The sequence below is a fragment of the Solanum pennellii genome, chromosome 2 (genome assembly GCF_001406875.1).
Source record: "Solanum pennellii chromosome 2, SPENNV200".
In the NCBI taxonomy this organism is placed as follows: Eukaryota; Viridiplantae; Streptophyta; class Magnoliopsida; order Solanales; family Solanaceae; genus Solanum; species Solanum pennellii.
In genome coordinates, this window is record NC_028638.1 from 53,771,736 (window position 1) to 53,791,952 (window position 20,217).

At 32.6% G+C, this 20,217-nt stretch overlaps 4 protein-coding genes across 12 annotated transcripts in view; 3 read left to right on the plus strand and 1 right to left on the minus strand.

The window, feature by feature from the left end:
• LOC107008707 (alpha-dioxygenase 1-like) overlaps positions 1-3,536 on the plus strand; it is a 16,038-nt gene extending 12,502 nt beyond the window's left edge. The window contains exons 1-9 of one of the 4 annotated variants that reach the window (XM_027914691.1): positions 987-1,087; positions 1,198-1,347; positions 1,442-1,575; positions 1,641-1,854; positions 1,937-2,082; positions 2,174-2,401; positions 2,480-2,682; positions 2,766-3,009; positions 3,110-3,534. In XM_027914691.1, the coding sequence (XP_027770492.1) occupies positions 1,216-1,347; positions 1,442-1,575; positions 1,641-1,854; positions 1,937-2,082; positions 2,174-2,401; positions 2,480-2,682; positions 2,766-3,009; positions 3,110-3,242 (1,434 nt within the window). In that variant the 5' untranslated portion in view covers positions 987-1,087; positions 1,198-1,215 and the 3' untranslated portion in view covers positions 3,243-3,534. Of the gene's footprint in view, positions 1-986; positions 1,088-1,197; positions 1,348-1,441; positions 1,576-1,640; positions 1,855-1,936; positions 2,083-2,173; positions 2,402-2,479; positions 2,683-2,765; positions 3,010-3,109 lie in introns of those variants that run through there. The other 3 variants (XM_015207845.2, XM_027914690.1, XM_027914689.1) reach the window with 3 other exon arrangements.
• Positions 3,537-3,600: 64 nt separating this feature from the next.
• On the minus strand, positions 3,601-6,186 carry LOC107008708 (protein ALTERED XYLOGLUCAN 4-like). The gene is made up of 3 exons (XM_015207848.2): positions 5,843-6,186; positions 5,459-5,754; positions 3,601-4,526 (listed from the first exon to the last, which is right to left on the minus strand). The coding sequence occupies exons 1-3, from the start codon at positions 6,060-6,062 to the stop codon at positions 3,753-3,755; spliced, it is 1,290 nt and encodes a 429-aa protein (XP_015063334.1). The 5' UTR covers positions 6,063-6,186; the 3' UTR covers positions 3,601-3,752.
• A 3,900-nt stretch (positions 6,187-10,086) lies between these two features.
• Positions 10,087-16,291, plus strand: LOC107011420 (uncharacterized protein YpeP). Of its 2 annotated transcripts, none has more exons than XM_015210921.1 (10): positions 10,087-10,309; positions 10,548-10,698; positions 10,999-11,157; positions 12,346-12,405; positions 12,743-12,841; positions 13,676-13,783; positions 13,864-14,007; positions 15,375-15,482; positions 15,898-15,949; positions 16,019-16,291. In XM_015210921.1, the coding sequence occupies exons 2-10, from the start codon at positions 10,600-10,602 to the stop codon at positions 16,054-16,056; spliced, it is 867 nt and encodes a 288-aa protein (XP_015066407.1). In that variant the 5' UTR covers positions 10,087-10,309; positions 10,548-10,599; the 3' UTR covers positions 16,057-16,291. The 2 variants fall into 2 exon arrangements, with proteins under 2 accessions (XP_015066407.1, XP_015066408.1); XM_015210922.2 differs by having other exon boundaries at positions 10,166-10,309; positions 13,691-13,783.
• A 274-nt stretch (positions 16,292-16,565) lies between these two features.
• Positions 16,566-20,217, plus strand: part of LOC107011421 — a 7,498-nt gene continuing 3,846 nt past the window's right edge. For 3 of the 5 annotated variants that reach the window (XR_003576954.1, XM_015210923.2, XM_015210925.2), the window contains exons 1-5: positions 16,566-16,724; positions 17,013-17,162; positions 17,428-17,586; positions 19,401-19,460; positions 20,012-20,110. Coding sequence is in view for 4 of the 5 variants with exons in the window: in XM_015210923.2 (XP_015066409.1) it covers positions 17,064-17,162; positions 17,428-17,586; positions 19,401-19,460; positions 20,012-20,110 (417 nt within the window). In the remaining variant the exon portion in view is untranslated. Of the gene's footprint in view, positions 16,725-16,757; positions 16,918-17,012; positions 17,163-17,427; positions 17,587-19,400; positions 19,461-20,011; positions 20,111-20,217 lie in introns of those variants that run through there. The other 2 variants (XM_027914896.1, XM_015210924.2) reach the window with 2 other exon arrangements.

A 20,217-nucleotide genomic window follows, 5' to 3' on the forward strand; every position in this document is an offset into this window, starting at 1 on the left:
TGGGGGGAGTTACGTAAAGTAATTTCTTTTTTGAAAAAATAATTTAATCCTCTTTAATAATTATTTGGACAAAGATGTCATGTGTCATTGATTCATTGGCTAATTTTTAGTTTTTATTCAAAGTTCATAATTAAAGAATTGTTTTTGTGTCAAATGACAAATGTCTTCGTTTAATTTGGTATTTTGACACATCATCAGCGAGTGAGTTACACTCACTTTAAATTTTGTTGACTATGAAAAAAGTATCAAAGTGACACAATCCAACGTAACATAAAATGTCTAAAATGAACAAAATCTAGTTAGGATGTCTTAGTTAAAACTTAAGGGATCATCGATGGGGTAGGCCTTATTGAAATTTGACAAAATATACCCTTGATTGCACGGCAAAAGGAAAATGACTATATGAGTACGTCTTTTTGGTAGCATCGTTTTCCTTGCTATCGACCGGTTGTATATATATATGGTCCCAATTCGCAAAACTTCATTTCAGATTTTGACCTTTTTAGGGACCATATGTCAAACAGCAAATATACCTGAATTCAATATCTTAAAAATTTATAAAAATTGGAAGAAATTAAATTATAAATATGAACTAATGATAACTTTAAAGATATCATCTATACAATACAAAAAAAAAAAAATTAAATCCATAATAATACTTAAATTTGCCTTTGGGTGAATGCCTTGCATGACTAAAACAGTACTTACAATGCACCATCTCATGATCTTATAAATAATTTATGTTGTATAAAACTTAAATCAATTAAGCTGATTTGAGTCCCTTTTTCTTTAAAAGCAAATTAAATAAATAAAGCTGATTGATTTTTCAAATGATGAAATCAAATCAAACTAATTAACTTAATTTTTAATATTTTATTTTTATTTTTGTTTGTATTTTTGGTTACTTAACTTTTATCGATTTTAAAAAAAAAAATAGAGTATGACATGCATATGGTGAAACACATATTATGTTGACTAGTCCACCATAACATTATCAAACCATTTTCAAGGAAATGATAAACTTTCTTACAATGACCTTCTTTTTTTTGTGTGTGTGTGTGTGTGAGCAAAATTTAAAGATCTACTTGTGAGTTGTGATAATTTGAATTAAGCATTAATGATGAATAGTTAATCAAAGGACTCAAAAGACAAGTTATTTTAAACCTGAAATATATAATTTTCTTTCTTAAATTACAGTTAAAGAATCCAGATCCAATGGTAGTGGCAACAAAATTGCTAGCGCGCAGAAAATTCATCGATACTGGAAAACAATTTAACATGATAGCTGCTTCTTGGATACAATTTATGATTCATGATTGGATCGATCATTTGGAAGATACTCAACAGGTGAGTAATGAGTTCATTAGCAATTTGGTAATGACAATTAATGATTCGTTACGTACTGTAATTTAATTAATTTGGTGCACATATATATACATAAATTGAGCTAAGGGCACCTGAAGAAGTTGCAAGTGAGTGTCCTCTCAAGTCCTTTAAGTTTTTCAAGACCAAGCAAACACCTACGGGTTTATGTGATATCAAGACGGGTCACTTGAACATACGTACTCCACAGTGGTAAGATTTCATTACTAAAATTTTAACGGTCGATTTGGAATTGAAATTTGTACTTGTAAATGAAGGGATGGAAGTGCTATTTATGGGAGCAACGCTGAAGTTTCAAAGAAAGTTAGGACATTTAAAGACGGAAAATTGAAACTATCAGAAAATGGACTCATCCAACAAGATGAAAATGGGAAAATTATCTCTGGTGATGTTCGCAATGCTTGGGCTGGACTTGTAACACTGCAAGCGCTCTTTGTACAAGAGCATAATCTTGTTTGTGACGCCTTGAAGGTACTAATCTTAGTGATCTTGGATTATTTTTATTTTTTTTCGAGTATTGTGTTACAACCTGAATTGATTTTCAAATTTCCAGAAAGAATATCCAGAATTGAAAGATGAGGCGTTGTATCGTCATGCAAAACGTGTCACTTCTGCTGTAATTGCAAAAATTCACACCATAGATTGGACAGTTGAACTTCTCAATACAGACACCCTTCTAGCAGGAATGCGCGCCAATTGGTCAATAATCTCAAATTAACACAAGTTATTTTTATTTTGTCAAATGCGTAGTACTGAGCATGACTAAAATGAATTAATTTTATGTTCGCAGGTATGGATTGCTAGGAAAGAAATTCAAGGATACATTTGGTCACGTTGGAGGTTCCATTTTAAGTGGTTTTGTGGGAATGAAGAAACCTGAGGATCATGGAGTGCCTTATTCCTTAACTGAGGAATTTACGAGTGTCTATCGAATGCATCAACTCCTGCCTGATACACTTGAGCTAAGAAATATCGATGCCACGCCTGGACTAAACAAATCTCTTCCTTTGACTGATGAGTAAGGTATCGCCCCTTTCAAATTATTGTAAGTAGCTAATTTATTCCTAATCTAATTAATTGCTTATTGAAACTATAGGATCCCGATGGAAGATCTAATTGGGGGTAAAGGAAATGAGAATCTATCAAGAATTGGGTTTACTAAGCAAATGGTTTCAATGGGACATCAAGCTAGTGGAGCTCTTGAACTTTGGAATTATCCGATATGGATGAGGGATCTTATTGCCCAAGACGTCGATGGAACAGACAGGCCAGATCATATTGACCTTGCAGCTCTTGAAAGTAAGTTTATTTCTCAGGACTAAAACTACTTCAAAATAAAAAAAACAGAGTACATATAATTGATATTGTTGTTTGGATGGCAGTTTATAGAGACAGAGAAAGAAGTGTTGCTAGGTACAATGAATTTCGAAGGAGAATGTTGCAAATTCCCATCACTAAATGGGAAGATTTGACGGATGATATGGAAGTTATTAAAACACTTCATGAAGTTTATGGTGATGATGTAGAACAATTGGATCTGTTAGTTGGAATGTCCGCGGAGAAAAAAATTAAGGGATTTGCTATCTCTGAGACTGCCTTTTTCATATTTCTAATCATGGCATCAAGGTTAGTACTAAAACTGAAAAAAATCAATTATCATTTATGCATAACAATATCATGCCTTTGTAGATTGACTAATATTGAAAGTTGATTTATAAATTTACAGAAGGTTAGAGGCAGATAAATTTTTCACGAGCTATTACAATGAGGAGACATATACGAAAAGAGGACTTGAATGGGTGAATACAACTGAAAGCTTAAAAGATGTACTAGATCGACATTATCCAGAGATGACTTAGAAATGGATGAACTCCAACAGCGCCTTTTCTGTTTGGGACTCGTCTCCAGAACCTCACAATCCAATTCCAGTCTACTTTCGCGTTCCTCGGACATAGGCACAATTATACTTCAAATCAAAATAAAAAGAAGTAATATGTGTGTTGATTATTTTTTACCTGCAAATGTTTATTAAGGTTCCATGTACTATCTTCACTACCAGTTTCATTCAGTGAGCCGTTTTATGAAACTATTTCAGAGTGTATTATATGATATTTTTGTCCAATAAAAGAAGAGAAACATATGGTTTTGTTGCATTTTTTTCCACATTTTTATTGTTTCAAACACATACATATTAACCTACAAACCTGTATAATTGGCTGAATCGAACAATTAGCATTATTCTTGTATTATACAACATTAATTTAACATCATTTACAATTATTAATCCATTTAGGCTGAAGGCCACTTCCATAACTCAAAGAAGAAAATTTTGAATTGAATAAAATGAGAATGTTATTCTTTCACTAAAATCAATGAAAATTGGGGAATTTTCTTCTAAGAATTTCCTGTAAAAATTCATTCCATGTATCAATCGGCCCTGGCAAACACCAATGTATACAATCACTGTAGCCCTTCATCCATTTATTGCCCCAATAGGCTCCTGGATGTCCATCTGGTCTCATTAACATGGCTCTTGTCACGTCCATAAGTTCAAACATGTTACCAAATTTTTCTCCATCTTTTCTTGCTCTTTCAATTTCTTCTATTTGAATGTTCCGAAACTCCCAATCTTGATCACCAATTTTAACTTCATCTCTAGTAAACGGTCTTGTTCTGTTGCAAAATCCTCCTTCATTCCATGCTCCTTGCTCGAATTGACCCGCGGAGAATGTCCTCAAAAGCACAACAAGACCTGAGCATTCCACGCATTGGTTTATGTAGTTGAAAGCAGCTTGAAATGCTCTTCGAATTGCATAACCAGGGCCAAGATCTTGAACCCCTGCTTCCCCACAATAAACACATCCAATAAGGTTGCCATTTTCGTAAAGATAATTAGGCCGAAGAAACCAATGTCCATCTGAGAAAATAGCATAATCTATGTTGGGTAAATGTTGAGTCCAATTCCCATTTAATTTGTCCAAATGCAAGTCAAATCCGCCCGTGAACGAACCATTGATAATTCTCTCAGTAGCAAAGAAAAGAAACTCTGTGCGGAGGACCATGAGAGTGAAGTTATGACGAGGAAATAACCATGTTCTGAATTTGTCTTCAACATCCTTGTACACGTCTCTTGGACTTTCTTCCTGCAAGTTTTTGTACCAAATTAAATCTTACTATTCTTTTTTGTATCAAATAAAAAGATGATGATAGCTTAGTGCTTCTTTGCGGCAATTTGTGTAATAATTACTACTGTGAAGATAAATCTGAATATAAAATCTTTGTTGCATGTGGAGGGAGCAGTTGTAACATAAATTTGACATATTGCTGAAAGTCAATTTTTTTCTACCATTTTAGATAAAATATAAATGTACAGACGTTACACCTTAGCCTAAGCCCTGCTATATCTCAAGAATTAGCTTAGTAAAAATTGTTCAAGTACATATAAATAAATTATTAAGTGCGAACAAAAAAACTTCCAAAATTGATAAAAATAATTAAAAATATTTTCTATGTTTCGATTTATGTAACACTTTTTATTTTTCAAATAAAGAGTTAAATTTGATAAAAGAAATTATAAAATAAAATCTTTAATTTTTTTAAAATAAAATTTATATATTTATAAATTACACCAAAAAAAATATTATAAATCAGAAATAACATTAAGGTAAAGATGGGAGCGTACCATAATAATGTGTTAATTGCTAAATTAGCGTTCGAAATAAACGGAACATGGGGAAACGATTGTCCTCCAAGTTTCAAAGTCAAACTGACAACAGAAACCTATTCGATCACGTCTTTTCATAATTTACCTTATTTTAAGACCTTTGAAAAAAGAGCAAAGATCACGCATCTCTATGCAATTTTAATCGTTTCAATAATTATTGGTACGCAGTCCCTAGAGAGATACACCAATAACTATGTTCATTCTTTGTATTCTATTTTTTATTAAAAAAAAAAAATTAGCCTGAATTTTGACATGTAATTTCATATTATAATCTTTATAAATTATTCGTGTATCGGATAATTATAAATTTAATTATGAATAATAGCTAGGAAGAAAAGTATAATGACTAACCGATGATAAAATACAGAGTAGGGACTCCATATGATTCCTTGCGAGGGAATCGCCTATAAACGCCATCGTCTTCCCTTTAACAAATGTTAAAAACGTTTTAGCATTGAAACGGGGAAGCGTACATTCTTCTGGTTTCCATCTCCACTGCATAAATTCTTCATCTGCCCTTCCGTTCAACAAACAGTTTTTTGAATGCGGAATTGTTGGACAGCTAAAGTTTGTATAATACAGAGAATAATTACCCTTCTCCTCTAAAACCCAATTACCGTTCAACAAGTCACAATCGGATTTGTGATCTGCCAAAATGTGGGCAAAGACGAGGTTGACATCCAACGTAAAACTAGTGAGAAATATTTACAACAAGTGATTAAAGAACTTACTTACCTGCTGGTTGAGAGTGATTTGTAACGTGTAAGGATTCAGTAGGAGGAGCTGAATCTTGTTTGGTTATGAAGTTAATGTTTGGGCTGAAGGAAAAATGAAGCATGTAGCAGCTGAAAATCATGGTTAGAAAGAGTGAATAGATCAATAAAAAATTAGGGCTTCCCAAGTTACGAAACTTATCCTCTTTGAACAGATTATAATTTTGATAATTCATCTTCATATGATATACAAGGAGAAGAGAGAAACAGAGAGAAATGTGGTGCTTGTTCTACTTTAAGTGAAGAATGGGTTAATTTTTCTAGAGTAGGTAATGGTTAGGTACACTCCTCACTGAACCCATCTGCACGACAGGTCATAATCCATCTTATACACACATGACCACTTCAGACCCAACATATATATACTAACATAATCCTAGCTGATACACATATTTAGCAATTTATCATTAATCTTCGTCACGATGAATTTAAACTTTTATATATCACTAATATTGTAGTACAGTGATAAATACTTATTCATTCTTAGTTAAGAGGTCTCTTTAGATATGAAATCACCTTTCAACTGCGAATCCAAATTTAATTAAGTTTTGTATATTGTAGTATTGAACACTAAAATCTAAATGAGAAAAAAAAAAGAATTTTAACATATAAAGTACTCTATGTTTTATCTTTATTTGACTACTATTGCTCTTAACTATTTGAAAATATGTCTTTTATAATTTATAAGAAATTATTTTTTCACCATGAGAATTTTATCTATTCAATAAATATGATTTGGAAATCCTTCATGAAATTTACAGGTTGAGTTCTCGTCTTATATAGCGAGGACCTTTTTTAACTATTTGACTTAACTTTTATATATGTACATTGTTCAATAATTAAGGAATTTGTCCCAAATACAATTTGATTTATGATTTTGACAAGTTTTATTTTACTTTTATGAAAGAAATTTTAATTAAATACTAGTAGAATGTGTTGATTGATTATCTAAATTTTTATCATAATAACGAGCTTTCAATTCTCCATCTTTGTAATTCCCCTTTCCACTACAATTTGAAAAATTGAAGAAAAAACACCAAGAAATTCACATTACTCAACTTAATTTTATGTTTTGGTTTGGTATGTAATAATAACAAGGAAATATTAAATGATTTTAAATATAATAAAGAAAATAAAACAATAGATAGGGACTTGATATAGCCCTTAATTTTGTCATTTAAAGGTAAGCTATTCCTCATAATAGAAATGACTTATATCTGCCCTTTTAATTACAAAGATGACTCACATATACCCCTTTTTAAGAAAAGTGAAAATAATAATTATAAATTGTTTTTTTCATAAAAAATAGAAGTACAAAATGATTGTGTTATTTGGACTCATTATAAATAGGAAAAATTGTGTATTATAGCAAATTATTACTTCAAAATAAATGTTATAGATATAGTTTCATTTAGTTCTAATTAGTAATAAACACTTTGATATTCTCACATCTCACCCCGTGAATCTCGCTCGCCACTCTCGATTCTCTCCTCGGCTCTCGCACTTTTATACAAACACAAACGTATAAATTGTGCTTGTATAAAGCGAGATAGAGTACTAATATAAAAATATACATACATATCACTCCGTCATATACACTTATAATTATACTGATATAAATCTTCCCCAGTTCAATTTTCTTTTCCCTTTCTTTCTTGCTTTATACAAACACAAATTATACAAATACAATATGCAATTTGTATTTGTATAAAGCGAGAAATATTTGATATATAAATACGAATGTTTCTGCTCGATTCAATTGTAGACAAATCTAAATATTATGTGGATATACAAACACAATCATTATACATAGTAGTCACATATATACAATTATCTAACCGATATACATATACAATTCACCTCTCTACATTCTCTACCCTTTGTCCTCTCTCTTCTAAGCTCGCTCGCCAACCTAGTCTAACACAAAGAACATATACATATACAAATGCAATTTCATAGACATAGACGTTCAATTTATTCAAATCGCTGCGATTTTATACAAATAAAATACCTGAGATTTATAAAAATCAAATGCAAAAATAAAAAAAGTATAACTATAAATCGCTAATATGCTTGTTATACTATTTGTTAATGAGAAAATTTTCAAAATGTCAATATTTTAACATTTAAGAAGGCTCATTAGCAACACTTTCAATATTTAGTAAAAATATCAAATTTTAGTTTGTTATGTATCTTATTTATGTTTTTATTATTTGTTTTTATTTAAAGAATATCATTATTTAATAACAAAAGGGAGAAAATCAAGGGAGAGAATATTTCAAAAAAAGGTAAGGATCACTAAATTTTCTCATCAGTTACATTTTCAAATAAAATTTAAACTTTGTTCTTTTTTTTTTCTCCAAAATTTTTACCTTTTTAAAATTATATTCATTCCACATGATATTCTATTTATATTTATTATAGTTTTTTATTAGTTTGTATTTATTCCAATAAGTATGCCGAATGTATCTATATAGTCATTTAAGAAATATATTTGTATTCATATTTTTTTTCCTATATAGTTATTTTTTTCTTCAAAAATCTTGTATGTATTCATTTCAATATGTATTTCTATTTATTCTAGTTTTTATTTGAAATTTTGTATAATAATATATAAAATACAAAAAATTAGTATGATGAAAAAGTGAATGAAATATAAAATTAAAAAGAAATAATTGAATATTTGGTGTACTCATTCTTAAATAAAATAAATAACTAGTTGACATACCTTTAGAATAAATACAAATTAGAAAAAAATGTCAAATTAAGAAACAATGCAACATAATTTTTCAATGAATACAACTATTAATTGTAAAAATACATACTTATTAAAACAGTATCAAAATTCAATATATACTTCCAAATTTATGAATACAAAAAACAATAAAACTATGAAATACAAAAATAAATACTAAATGTGGTACATTGATATAACTATCACAAAAAAAAAAGAATACAAAATGAATTAAATATATGAAATACAATTCCAAATCTATGGATACAAAATGTAATAAAATAATGAAATACAAAAATACATACTGACTAAAACAACAACAAAATTCAATATACACTTCCGAATCTATGAATACAAAAAATATTAAAACTATGAAATATACACAATCAAACTCATATAATGTTTTACATTGACATAACTAATACAAAAAAAAAAAACAGAACACAAAATACAATAAATATATGAAATACAAAAATAAATACTAACTATAACATAATAAAATTTTCATATACACTTCCAAACGCATTGTAACATGAATTTTTTTGAATCTTAAAAAAGTAACAAACAAATTAAACTAAACATGCAAAATACACGACATGTAAAAAAATACCTCTTCTCCAACAAATTGGTCTTCTTCAACTTCATGGTTATGAATTTGTGTGGGATTTTGCACATCGACGGATTCAGACATTTTTTCCCGTCGCACATCCTCCTTAGATTTAGAAGCGGAACCTACATTGTTGTTTTCTTGAGTGAAAAAAAACTAAATGATGAAAAATCGGAAGAACTTTGATTATTTTGTTCAATACCTCTACTAACTCTCTTGAAAACGTCCATTGAAGAGAGAATTATGTAGTCTCGAACCCTAAATAATATTTTAAGAACAACAACAAAATAAAAAAATTAAAAAAAAACTAAAATCAGTAAGTAAATAAATTAGGAATCTGAAAAAAACATAATACCCAAATTAATGTTAATCTTCAAATCAAATCTTGCGACGAAATTAAATGAGAATAATATAAAATATTAATATATTGAATCAAAAATCTATGGAATTGATTTGGAAGAATATTAGAGAGAGAAATTAAAAAGAAGAGTAAGAAAAAATAGAAAAATCTTGGGATTTGATTAGGAAAAAAGTAAGAGAGAGAAATTGATAAGCTTAAGAAAAGAGAGAAAAAAATTAAAATGACATTAATATCTATCCAATTACATAAATATAGGAAAATGTGTAATTTATGAGAGAGAGAAAAGAGGTCTAAATAATGAGAGAAAAAATATTAATAATATCATAATAATTATTTATTTTTAAAATAATGACATTTTTGACATATTTACTAATATTATTAAAGTATGAATATAATCACTAAATAAGTTATTTTTTTTGACTAGTTAGCTAAATTTCCGTTTGTGGGATAATTTCTAAAATTTACTCTTATAAATACTAGGATAGTTGAGGTATATTTTTGCTTGTGGAGTAGCCTATGGGCCGGGCCGCTTGGAAATAATCAGCCCAATTGATGTTTCCGCCAAAACAGCCCAAATATGCAGTTTCGGATCAAAATTAGCTGAAATATTACACGACTTCCCAAAATGAATTTTGAGAGATCAGCTATTGACAAAGACAAAACTCCATTAAAACTCCCTTTCTTCACCTTCCAACCAACTACACCCTTCACTCTCCTCTGCCGCTCGGTAAGAAGTTTCCTTCTTTTCACTTTCTCTGTTTTCGAATAAATCCTAATTCCATATATCTGTGCCCGAAATTCGGGTCTATTTGAAAAAAAGTGTGAAGAAAATGCCCTAAATCATATAGTAATAATACGTAGACTGTACATTGTTCTCTGAGTCTTCAAATCGTTGAGGAAATTGGGCACTTGTAGTTGTTGTTTCGTTTCGTCTTTTGCTAAAACTTATGATTGTGTTGATACAGTGCTGGAGTTACTTGCAAAGTCAAGTCGAAACGTTGGAGTTGGAAACATAAAATGGGGGACGAGAAGGATGCGTTCTATGTCGTGCGCAAAGGGGATGTGATCGGGGTTTATAAGAACTTGAGCGATTTGCAAGCTTTGCTACGAACATCTGTATGTTTTCTTTTACCTTTTAAGGTTTAAATACTTTTCAGCTTTGGGCCAAAGACAGTTTCCTTTATAGTCATTGTATCTATTGTACTGCTACTTTATTTTTTTTTTGGGATCTTTTATAGCTCTAGTATAAGAAGAGTTCAATTATTCCAGCTTTTGAACAATGATGAAGAAATAGAGCAAAATGGATACATTATAGCCAATCCCATTAGTGTAGGGTTGATTGATTAATTAGACCAAAAGTAATAATAATCAGATGTTTCTTTTTTTAAATGTATTATTTTAATTTTAATCTTTCAGATTGGGGAACCAGCCATAAGCGTTTTTAAAGGGTATCGCCTGACTAAGGAATCTGAAGAGTATCTGGCCTCTCATGGACTCAAGAATGCAATGTATTCTATGGATTTCAGTGATGTTCGAGACGATCTCTTTGGGACTCTTATCCCATGCCCATTTCGGGTTAGAAAGTTAATCATTCTGCTGTTTTTGAATTGGCATTAGATGCAGTTGTCTTATCTATTTGGTAGTAATGTCAATTTCATGATAGTTGGGTCAAATTTTGGCTATTTTCCGGCTTTGAAAGATATATATAAATCCTTCATGATTTGGACTATAGGACTGCGCCACTAGCTTGACTGACTGCGTGAATTTCTCGGTCAGGCTGATCTCCCCCCCTCCCATCCTTTTTTTTTTTTTTAGAATGTTAACTTTTCTACTATATATCCACAGGTACTAGAAAATTGAAATAATAATAATATTTGCTGGCGACGATTTTTTTCGGTGATTTTTGAACGGATGACACATTAAATAGATGTGATTGGATAAACTTTTACCAAAAGAGAACTTTGAGTTAAGATGCATGAGAGGGGAAGTGAAAGTTGAGCTAGATTTATATGTATATATGTACATGAAAAATAAAATTGACTGGTGGAGAACTGGGAGGAAATCGTTTCTTTGCTGCACTGGATAAGAGAGCAAACCGAGTGAATACTGTTGAAAAGCTAGCAATTAAAAACAACTGAATACTATTGAAAAGCTTAATGTGAATAAGCTGAAGAATAATTTTTTGAAGTATTATCTGGTTATGTGATACATAGTAGCATTTCAAAGAGAAAATGTGATACTTGCCTATTCTCGTGGCACACACCTTCCTGGTGATAATGCTACTGCCATATGTTATACTGTTTCAAGACTAACTTTCACATTTGGGGGAGGGGGTCTGGATCTGTCTCAAATGCAGAACTGTACTACTATTACCTTATGGTCACGAAAGCTTGCTAATAGCTGTTCAAATGTGATTATTGGGATCCAAATTTGATATTGATGATAGGTTTTGTCTCTTTGGATTCGTTAGTTTTTTCTTGCTTTGTCATTGCCGTCATGTCGAACTACTTCCTCCATCTGTCTTGCAACCACTAACTGGTAACTAGAAAGTGAGCATAATACTGCTTTTACAATTTTCAGCTAGACCCAACTTGAAATGCTAAGATTTTTTTGGTATCCAATTGTTGAAATGTCTGTCCCTTTTGCTCTGTTGAGTACATTTTGTTCCATGAAAAGAAACAACAAGTAGCATGTTTTTTTAGTTATAACTTACATCAAACACCATTCCATGCTGATGGATTTTAATGTTTCATGTTTTTGCAGCAACCCGGCTCTTCAAAAGATAAAATTGTCGGGAAGAATGTTCAGGAAAAGAGGATGCAGGTTATCTCTTAATGGCCAATCCATATGTTCTTGCATTTATTAAATGGGGCATGTCTTTCTTGAAAATCATAACTGATATACATCATTTAGGCCCAGCTTAAGTCATCAAACTATATCATCAATTATTGCAAAGCATTAATATATTCTGAAGTAGGATAGGATGGAAATTTTGTACACGTTGTCTATTATTAGGCTTTTGCTTTTCCTGGAATAGGAAACTAATTGTCTGGCCTAGTGATGGTGGTTTCCTCGATAACTCTTTTAATGAGAACTAACATCTAGTAGTAGAATAAATGTCTTGGATAAGTTATTCACTTTGTTTTATTCCTTCGTTCAGATGGAGTTGGTGGCATCTCCTTCATTTGCAGCTGCTGGTCAGCAAAAACTTGCTAAATTGGACAATTTCCTAGAAGCTCCCCCAATTTCGTCATATCCTGTAAGTTAAATTTTTGTTGTATCAAGATGTGCAATTTTTTTCATCGTCTGCTTTACCTGTTTGTTGATATTCTGAGGGATAGAATCGTGTTAGCCTGTCATGACTAAAACCACCCAGTGTCCATCATCGGGCAAACCAGCAAAAAATAATTCTTCAATCACTTTGGCAATAAGAGGTAATAAAAATCTAGAACAGTGAATATAGCATAAATAACAATATCTGATCAGCCTCAGGAACTGATGTCACAATTCACAAGTCATGATCACTAAGAATATGAGATACAATTCTGTATGAGACTAATGCATAATTAATCTGAAGTACAAATCAGAACAAAGAGACCCTAAGTTACCATGAACAAGCTGATAGCTCAACAGCTCACACTGGGATGTTGATAGATCTTGAGTGCTCACTCGCGAACTCTGCTGAAGCTTGAATCTATAACTGCACACTCGGTGCAGAAGTTTAGGGGAGTAAGAGTACTCAGTAAGTATCTTTGACCTCTCCAAATAAGATAGTGCCAAGAGACAATATAGAATGTACTCACTTTTAAACCTGTGCAATTACTATCTACAATAATTACAGAAATAGTAATGTGCTTTGAACTTATGTTTTGAGCCACTGTATTTATTTTGTGGTACTTCAGTTCCAAGTCAAAATATCATTTCTCTGTGACATATATAAGATATTCTAGCTGAGTTGGTCTTATTTCGCAAAATAGGTTGGTGTGACTCGCTTGTAATATGATGAACACACTGTTTTCTTTTAAGTACTAGTATCTTTATGTGATCTTTGCTTAAAGCTTGGAAGAACAATTTTGTAAATAGATGCCTTCAGTCTCCCTACATGCAGTGTTCATGCATCCTTGAGTTTGATGGGGCTTCAAAGGGGAATCCTGGTCTAGCTGGTGCTGGGGCTGTGCTGCGTGCTGCAGATGGAAGTATGGTATGCTCCCTATCCTTTTAGAAGATGTGGTTTGTCACCACAAATTTACAGGTTTTCGACTTTGTGATTCTTTTCTGTAGGTTTTCCGGCTGCGTGAAGGTGTAGGTGTGGCAACTAACAATGTTGCTGAATACAGAGGCGTAATCTTAGGGCTAAGATATGCTCTTGAGAAAGGTTTCAAACACATTAAAGTCAAGGGCGATTCGAAACTTGTCTGCATGCAGGTCTTCTTTCTCTACTTCTTACAGCTGTTTTTTTTAGTTTTAGTTTTATTTTTAATTTGCTTTTAGTAAATTAGTCAATTTTTCTGCTTTCTCACTTTAAATATCCTGTCAAATTTATATATCTTCAGTAATTTGTTGAAATCACTGATTTCTAAAACAATTGCTGAAGAGCCTTTTCCATTGAGTGTCTACGACATATTCATCAAACTGGGTACACCAACAGAAAGTGGACCGTTCCAAATAATGAGAAACATGGTTTTTAACCAACTAGTTTTTGGACACGTACATCCCAAATTAACTAGAATATGAGTTTGCATAATCACAGAAAATTATTGAAAAATATTTTTGAGTAACAAAACACACATTAATTAAATTAAGATTCATGAATGTGATTCTTCGTTTGGGACTTGATGGTTGAGCCTCTCTCTGCCCCCCCCCCCCCCCAAAAAAAAAAAAACCCCACCATACACACACAGAGATAAATGAATGTGTGTATAATTCATAGTCAGAGCAAAATCAACCGAATGTAACATCAACAATACTTTCAGTTCTGTAAAGGTCTCTCCGGCTGCTTTTTAATGCACAATGTTATCATTTTTTTCAAGCACTAACCATGTCTTCACCTGAACTTTTTCCTCATGAATTGTAATTCTGCATGTCATCTTTTTCCTTTTGATGAGTCAGTTGATTAGGCCAGCTACATAAAAACATGAAATACTATGATAAAAAAGAGAGAGAGATGATCAAAGAAGGCTTTTAAACAGAAATGACAAAAGCTAAGCAATATCCACCAAGTTTTGAATTGTGCATCACTGGCCCTCGAGGATTTCTCGGTTATAATTAGAAAATGGCAAAGCTAAGAGCTGTTGTGGCATAAAAGAATGCAGCAGCTGGCTAGCAGTTTGGCAGCCCACATTGTCTTGGGAAAACTTGCTTCTCAACATCCCAATTTGAATCCCAGAGAACATATGGTGTAGGTTAATGATTAATTCAAGAAACTTATTTTACTTGGCTTTTATTTTGGCTTTAGTTTGACGTTCTGCCAAATGCCTAAGATTTTACAGTGACAGGTTTAGGAGCGACTATAAAGACCCTATAGGATTTGAGACATATTCAGCCTATATGTAATTTGATAGGAATTATGGGTCGGCATAGCTTGCCTTCTTGATGGTACCTCATCCTATCCATCCCAAGAGACACCTAAACCAGTTTAAAAGTGAAGCTATTCTTCCCTTGCAACCTATGTGATCTTACACTGAGATCATATGTGCTTTTGCCGTGCTATTTATATTTCATTCAGTTTTATGTTTTAGCTGGAACTGCTTCTGGGCCGATCTCTTGTTTTTACAAATTTCTTCATGGAACAGACTCAAGGAATCTGGAAATGCAAGAATCAGAACATGGCTGAGCTATCCAAGATTGTTAAAGAGCTTAAAGATCAGTTTATGTCTTTCCAGATCAACCATATGGACAGAGTATGGCCAATTTTTCCTCTTTTGCTAATTTGAAGCTCACTGAGCTGGTCTATCAGAATTTTGATTTTCGAAGTCCTTATTATATCTTGCAACTGCATGTTGTTTTTGTGATAAATATGGAGTAGTGTGGTCTCCTGTGACCAAAAAAGGTGCAAGTGGTGGTACCTGGATGTCATGTTTAATTTATGCAATATATATAGTTTCTCTTTTCTTGCTAAGCTGTTCTTCGAAATTGATTTTATTACCTTGTTGCTAGAAGTGAATAATCATGCTTCCCTAGTCAATCAATTCACTCTGTCTGGTTGCTCTGCATGACAAGTTGAGAATTTTCCTGCACATAATTGTTCCTTTCTTTTTAATCATTTAAAGCCGTTTTTCATCCAATTCCAAGGGTTTTACTTGTTTAACATATCAGGAATCCAACACTGAAGCCGATGCCCAGGCAAATTTAGCCGTGTATCTCAAGAGTAAGGGTCTTTTGTCTTGTGAGTTTCTCTTTTCCCGTGAGAAATCTAATAAGAAATATTTTCTTGCAGATGGCGAAATTCAAGTGGAATGTGACATGATAACTTAATTATTAAGTCACCAACTACCTCAACTTGTTGGGATTTAGGAAATGATGAATGACCGCCAAGACAGACCAATTTGGATATTCAGTTGTCTGAAACTACACTTGTAACATGTAGATATATGATCTGAATTATGTGCATGTAACCTAATTATGTATCTGGATTGAAAGTAGCTTCTTGTGTAACCTAATTTGCAATGAAAATTGGTTGGGACAAGTACCAGGCTTCTTCTTTATAGTACGTTGAAACCTCTCTTACTGTTGCTCTTGTCACATAAATTAGTATCACTGACATTCATTCACACACACAGTTGTGTTTTAACATTGAAATATTATGCGAAGAAAATTCAAAAAAAGATTTAATATGAATTTTCTTTTCCAGATCTTGCTTTTCATGTGGAAGCTTACCAATTGAACATATAAATAAAGTACACTAGTTGTTTACTGTGTAATTGCGTAAGTACAAGGACAGAACATTAATTAACTCTAATATTCAGAAATTATAACTGGGCAGCCCAAATATGTAGTTTCGGACCCAAATCAGCTGACCCGTTTACCCGGGACTAAACGAAACTGAAAGTATTGAGACCTGAGATGAGCTGCTGGCAAAAAAAATCCAATTCTCTCTCTCTTCCCAAGTCCCAACTACTCCCTTCACTCTCTTCCTCTGCTCGGTAAGAATCTTCATTGTATTCTTTCACTTTTCTATGTTTTCAGAAACCCTAATTCGTTTATCTTTGTTTCTGAAGTACGATTTTTATTCAATACAAAAAAGCCCTAATTGAGATGGTAATTGAGTATCATTGGTACTATATTAACTGCAACTGATCATACATGCAGGGTAATATGTATGCTGAAAATTGTTCAGTGAGTTTAGAATGTAGTTTTTTTTTACTGGAACTAGGACTTTAAGTTTTTGTTTCTGTGTTTTCACCAAGTAATACTGTGTTGTGTTGATACAGTGGTGGAGTAACTTGCAAAGCCAAGTAAACGCGTTGGAGTTGGACACATAAATGGGGGACGAAAAGGATGCTTTTTATGTCGTGCATAAAGGGGATGTGATCGCTGTCTATAAGAACCTCAGTGATTTACAAGCTCTGCTACGATCTTCTGTACGTTTCCTTTAATGTTTTTTCTGCTTTTGGGCCTTAAACAGCCTTATCTGTTGGACTACTTTTTTGGAGTCATGTAGAGTTCAAGTGTAAGAAGAGTCTAATTATTACAGCTTATTAACAATGATGAAGAAATAGAGCAAATTGGATACAATATAGCCAACCCAACTAGTTCAGAGTTGAGGCTTAGTTGATTTGAGCACAAGTAATAATATTATCAGATGCTCTTTTGATGTATTTTCTATTATTTTCTGTGATCTTTCAGGTTGGTGAACCAGCTATAAGTGTTTATAAAGGGTATCACCTGGCTAAGCAATCAGAAGAGTATTTGGCATCTCATGGACTCAAAAATGCAATGTATTCTATGGATTTCAGTGATGTTCGAGATGATCTCTTTGGGATACTCGTCCCATGCCCTTTTCGGGTTAGAAAGCTTATCATTTTACTATTATTGAACTGGTGGTAGATGTAGTTGTTTTATCTATTTGACAATTTTGTCTTAACTGGATGATAATAGTTGGGTCAAATTTTGGTTAATGTGGATGCTAAAATTATCCGGCATTTAAGTTTCATACCCATCCTTCTGTTATCATGATCTAGATCCAGTAGTGTGCTGCAACCTTGACTGACTGCATGATTGTTCGCGATCAGGCTGAACTAATCCTTCTCTTGATCTTCCAACTATGTTATCGGCAATTGAGTAGGATCAATTCTCCAATTAGTGACCTTTTGCTGGCAACTGAGTGGTAGTGATTACCAGTCGTATCTACTCCATTTAGTGACTAGCAGTTGTATCTACTCCATTTAGTGACTTTTTATGTCTTTAGGTGTATGTCTTTTGACTAGCTTTGATATCTTCTTTTGCGTGGCGCTGGTGCTTCCGTGTAGCTCCTTTTTCTAAAAAAAATGGACAAATATTGAATGCAACTGTTGTTTACCGCTTTGACATGATATCCATCTCATTGTTCCTCTTTGATGCACTTTCACCTGATTGTTGAGATAACAGATAGCTCTTCAGCGCTCTCTATTGTCTTTCCTTCCAATTTGTCTCATGACACATCATTTTGGCGCTGCAGAAATGGTTTTGAGCTCATGAGATTATTTTTTCCTATGTAGGATAGGTTCTAAATAATAAAGTGCCCTTGTGTTTTGGAAGAGCAAAATGTCACTCCATCTTAGACAATCATAATAGGACAATCATTACTAGAAAATTACTCTGGGATGATGTGTCTTTATATCTTTGCTTATACAGTTTTTATTGAATTCATAGCTGAGGCCCATATTTGGTAAAGAGATTCTGATTTTTTTTTGAACTAAAATATATTTAGGTACAGAGAAAATTAAATTAGTATTATTTTGCTAGCATTGATTCTTTAATGGTGATTTTTGAATGGATGACACATAAAATTGATGTCATTGGACAATTTTGTACCACCAGCAGATGCATGAGAAAGGAAGTGAATATTTACTTAGATTTCTATGTATTGAAATATAGAAATTGAAAGATGTAGGACTGGAACTGGGAAGAAATCATTTATTTTTGCATTAGATGAATAAATACTGTTTTAAAGCTAAAAAAAAACGATGAATACTATTGAAAAGCTTAATGTGAATAAACTGCTGTTTTTTTAAAAAAATCTTAAGTGTTTTTCCGATTTTGTGGTACGTGGTAGCATTTCAAAGAGAAAATGTCATACATGCCTACTTTTTGTGGCGCATACTTCTTTTTGATAATGCTACTGCCATATGTTATATTGCTTCAAGACTAATTTGGTTCATGGGTGGAAAGGGGTCATTTATGTCTCTGATGCAGAACTGACTACTGTTACTTGTGGTCACACAAACTTGTCAAGTAGCCTTACATATGACATTCTTGGGATCCAATTTGATATCGTTGATTGTTTAATGCAATTGGTTGATTTGTTAGTGTTTCCTCGCTTTGTCATTGCCATGACACTACTTCCTCTATTGTGTCTTGCGACCACTGACTGGTAATTAAAGAGTGCACATAATACTGCTTGTACATTTTTCAGCTATACCTACTTGAAAGACTTAGATGTTTTAGCATTCAATTATTGATATGTTTGTTCCCGTTTGCTCTGTCAAATTCAGCAGTCTATGGTTTATTAATTGTGCCTTGAAGAAAACCAAACCTTCAGCATGTTTTCTAGTAACAATTTTACATTAAAGACGATATCATGCATGCTGATTTTTAATTTTTTTTTTCTGTTTTTGTAGCAACCTGGCTCTTCGAAAGATAAAATTATCAGGAAGAATCTTCCGGAGAAGAGGATGCAGGTAATCTCTTAATGGTCAATCCAGATTATTCTTACATTGATTGGATGGGGTATGTCTTTCTTGAAAGGTCATAACAGTTCTACTTTCTTTATGCCCAACTTCAGTTGTGAAGTAGGATGGGATGGAAATTTCGGATGGTGTTTATTATTAGGCTTGTGCTTTTCCTGGAATAAGAAACTAATTGTCTGGCCTAGGGATGGTGGTTTCCTCAATAGCTCTTGAAGTAAAATGAGGATACTCATCTAGTGGTGGTACAAATGTCAAGGATAAGCCTGTTTGCTGCATGTAGTTGCTCTAATAACGAAGTTGTGGTTCACATTTATAGTTTCTAGTATAAAACTGATTTATTGTCCTAAGAACTCAATTTTATCGATGGTTCAACTCACAGGTTTTAGTTAATCTTGTCTTCGCCTTATGATAATTTGTTCGGTCCTCCATTTTGTTTAATATACTTTTCTAATTTAATTGAGTCAGCATGTGAAAGTCTTCCTATTATGAAAAGGTGTGTGTAGTGTATTTGATATTCACATGATTATTTTTCTTACATTCAGATGGAGGTGGTTGCATCTCCTTCGTTTTCAGCCGCTGGTCAGCAAAAACATGCCACATTAGACAATTGCCTAGAAATTCCCCCGATTTCGTCATATTGTGTAAGTATATTATTTTACCTAACAATTCTTTGTATCAATACGTTTATATTCTTGTCATTGTCTGCTTTATCTGGATGTTGACATTCTTTGGGGGGGGGGGGGGGGTT

Excerpts from the sequence above, each read along its gene's own strand:
- LOC107008708 (XM_015207848.2), bottom strand. The coding sequence starts at position 6,062 with ATGAAGATGAATTATCAAAATTATAATCTGTTCAAAGAGGATAAGTTT. Across the intron at positions 5,755-5,842 it reads AAATCACTCTCAACCAGCAG|ATCACAAATCCGATTGTGAC; the intron begins GTAAGTAAGTTC and ends ACATTTTGGCAG. Across the intron at positions 4,527-5,458 it reads TACTCTGTATTTTATCATCG|GAAGAAAGTCCAAGAGACGT; the intron begins GTTAGTCATTAT and ends AAAAACTTGCAG.
- LOC107011420 (XM_015210921.1), top strand. The coding sequence starts at position 10,600 with ATGGGGGACGAGAAGGATGCGTTCTATGTCGTGCGCAAAGGGGATGTG. Across the intron at positions 12,406-12,742 it reads TTCAGGAAAAGAGGATGCAG|ATGGAGTTGGTGGCATCTCC; the intron begins GTTATCTCTTAA and ends TCCTTCGTTCAG. Across the intron at positions 15,950-16,018 it reads TTTAGCCGTGTATCTCAAGA|ATGGCGAAATTCAAGTGGAA; the intron begins GTAAGGGTCTTT and ends ATTTTCTTGCAG.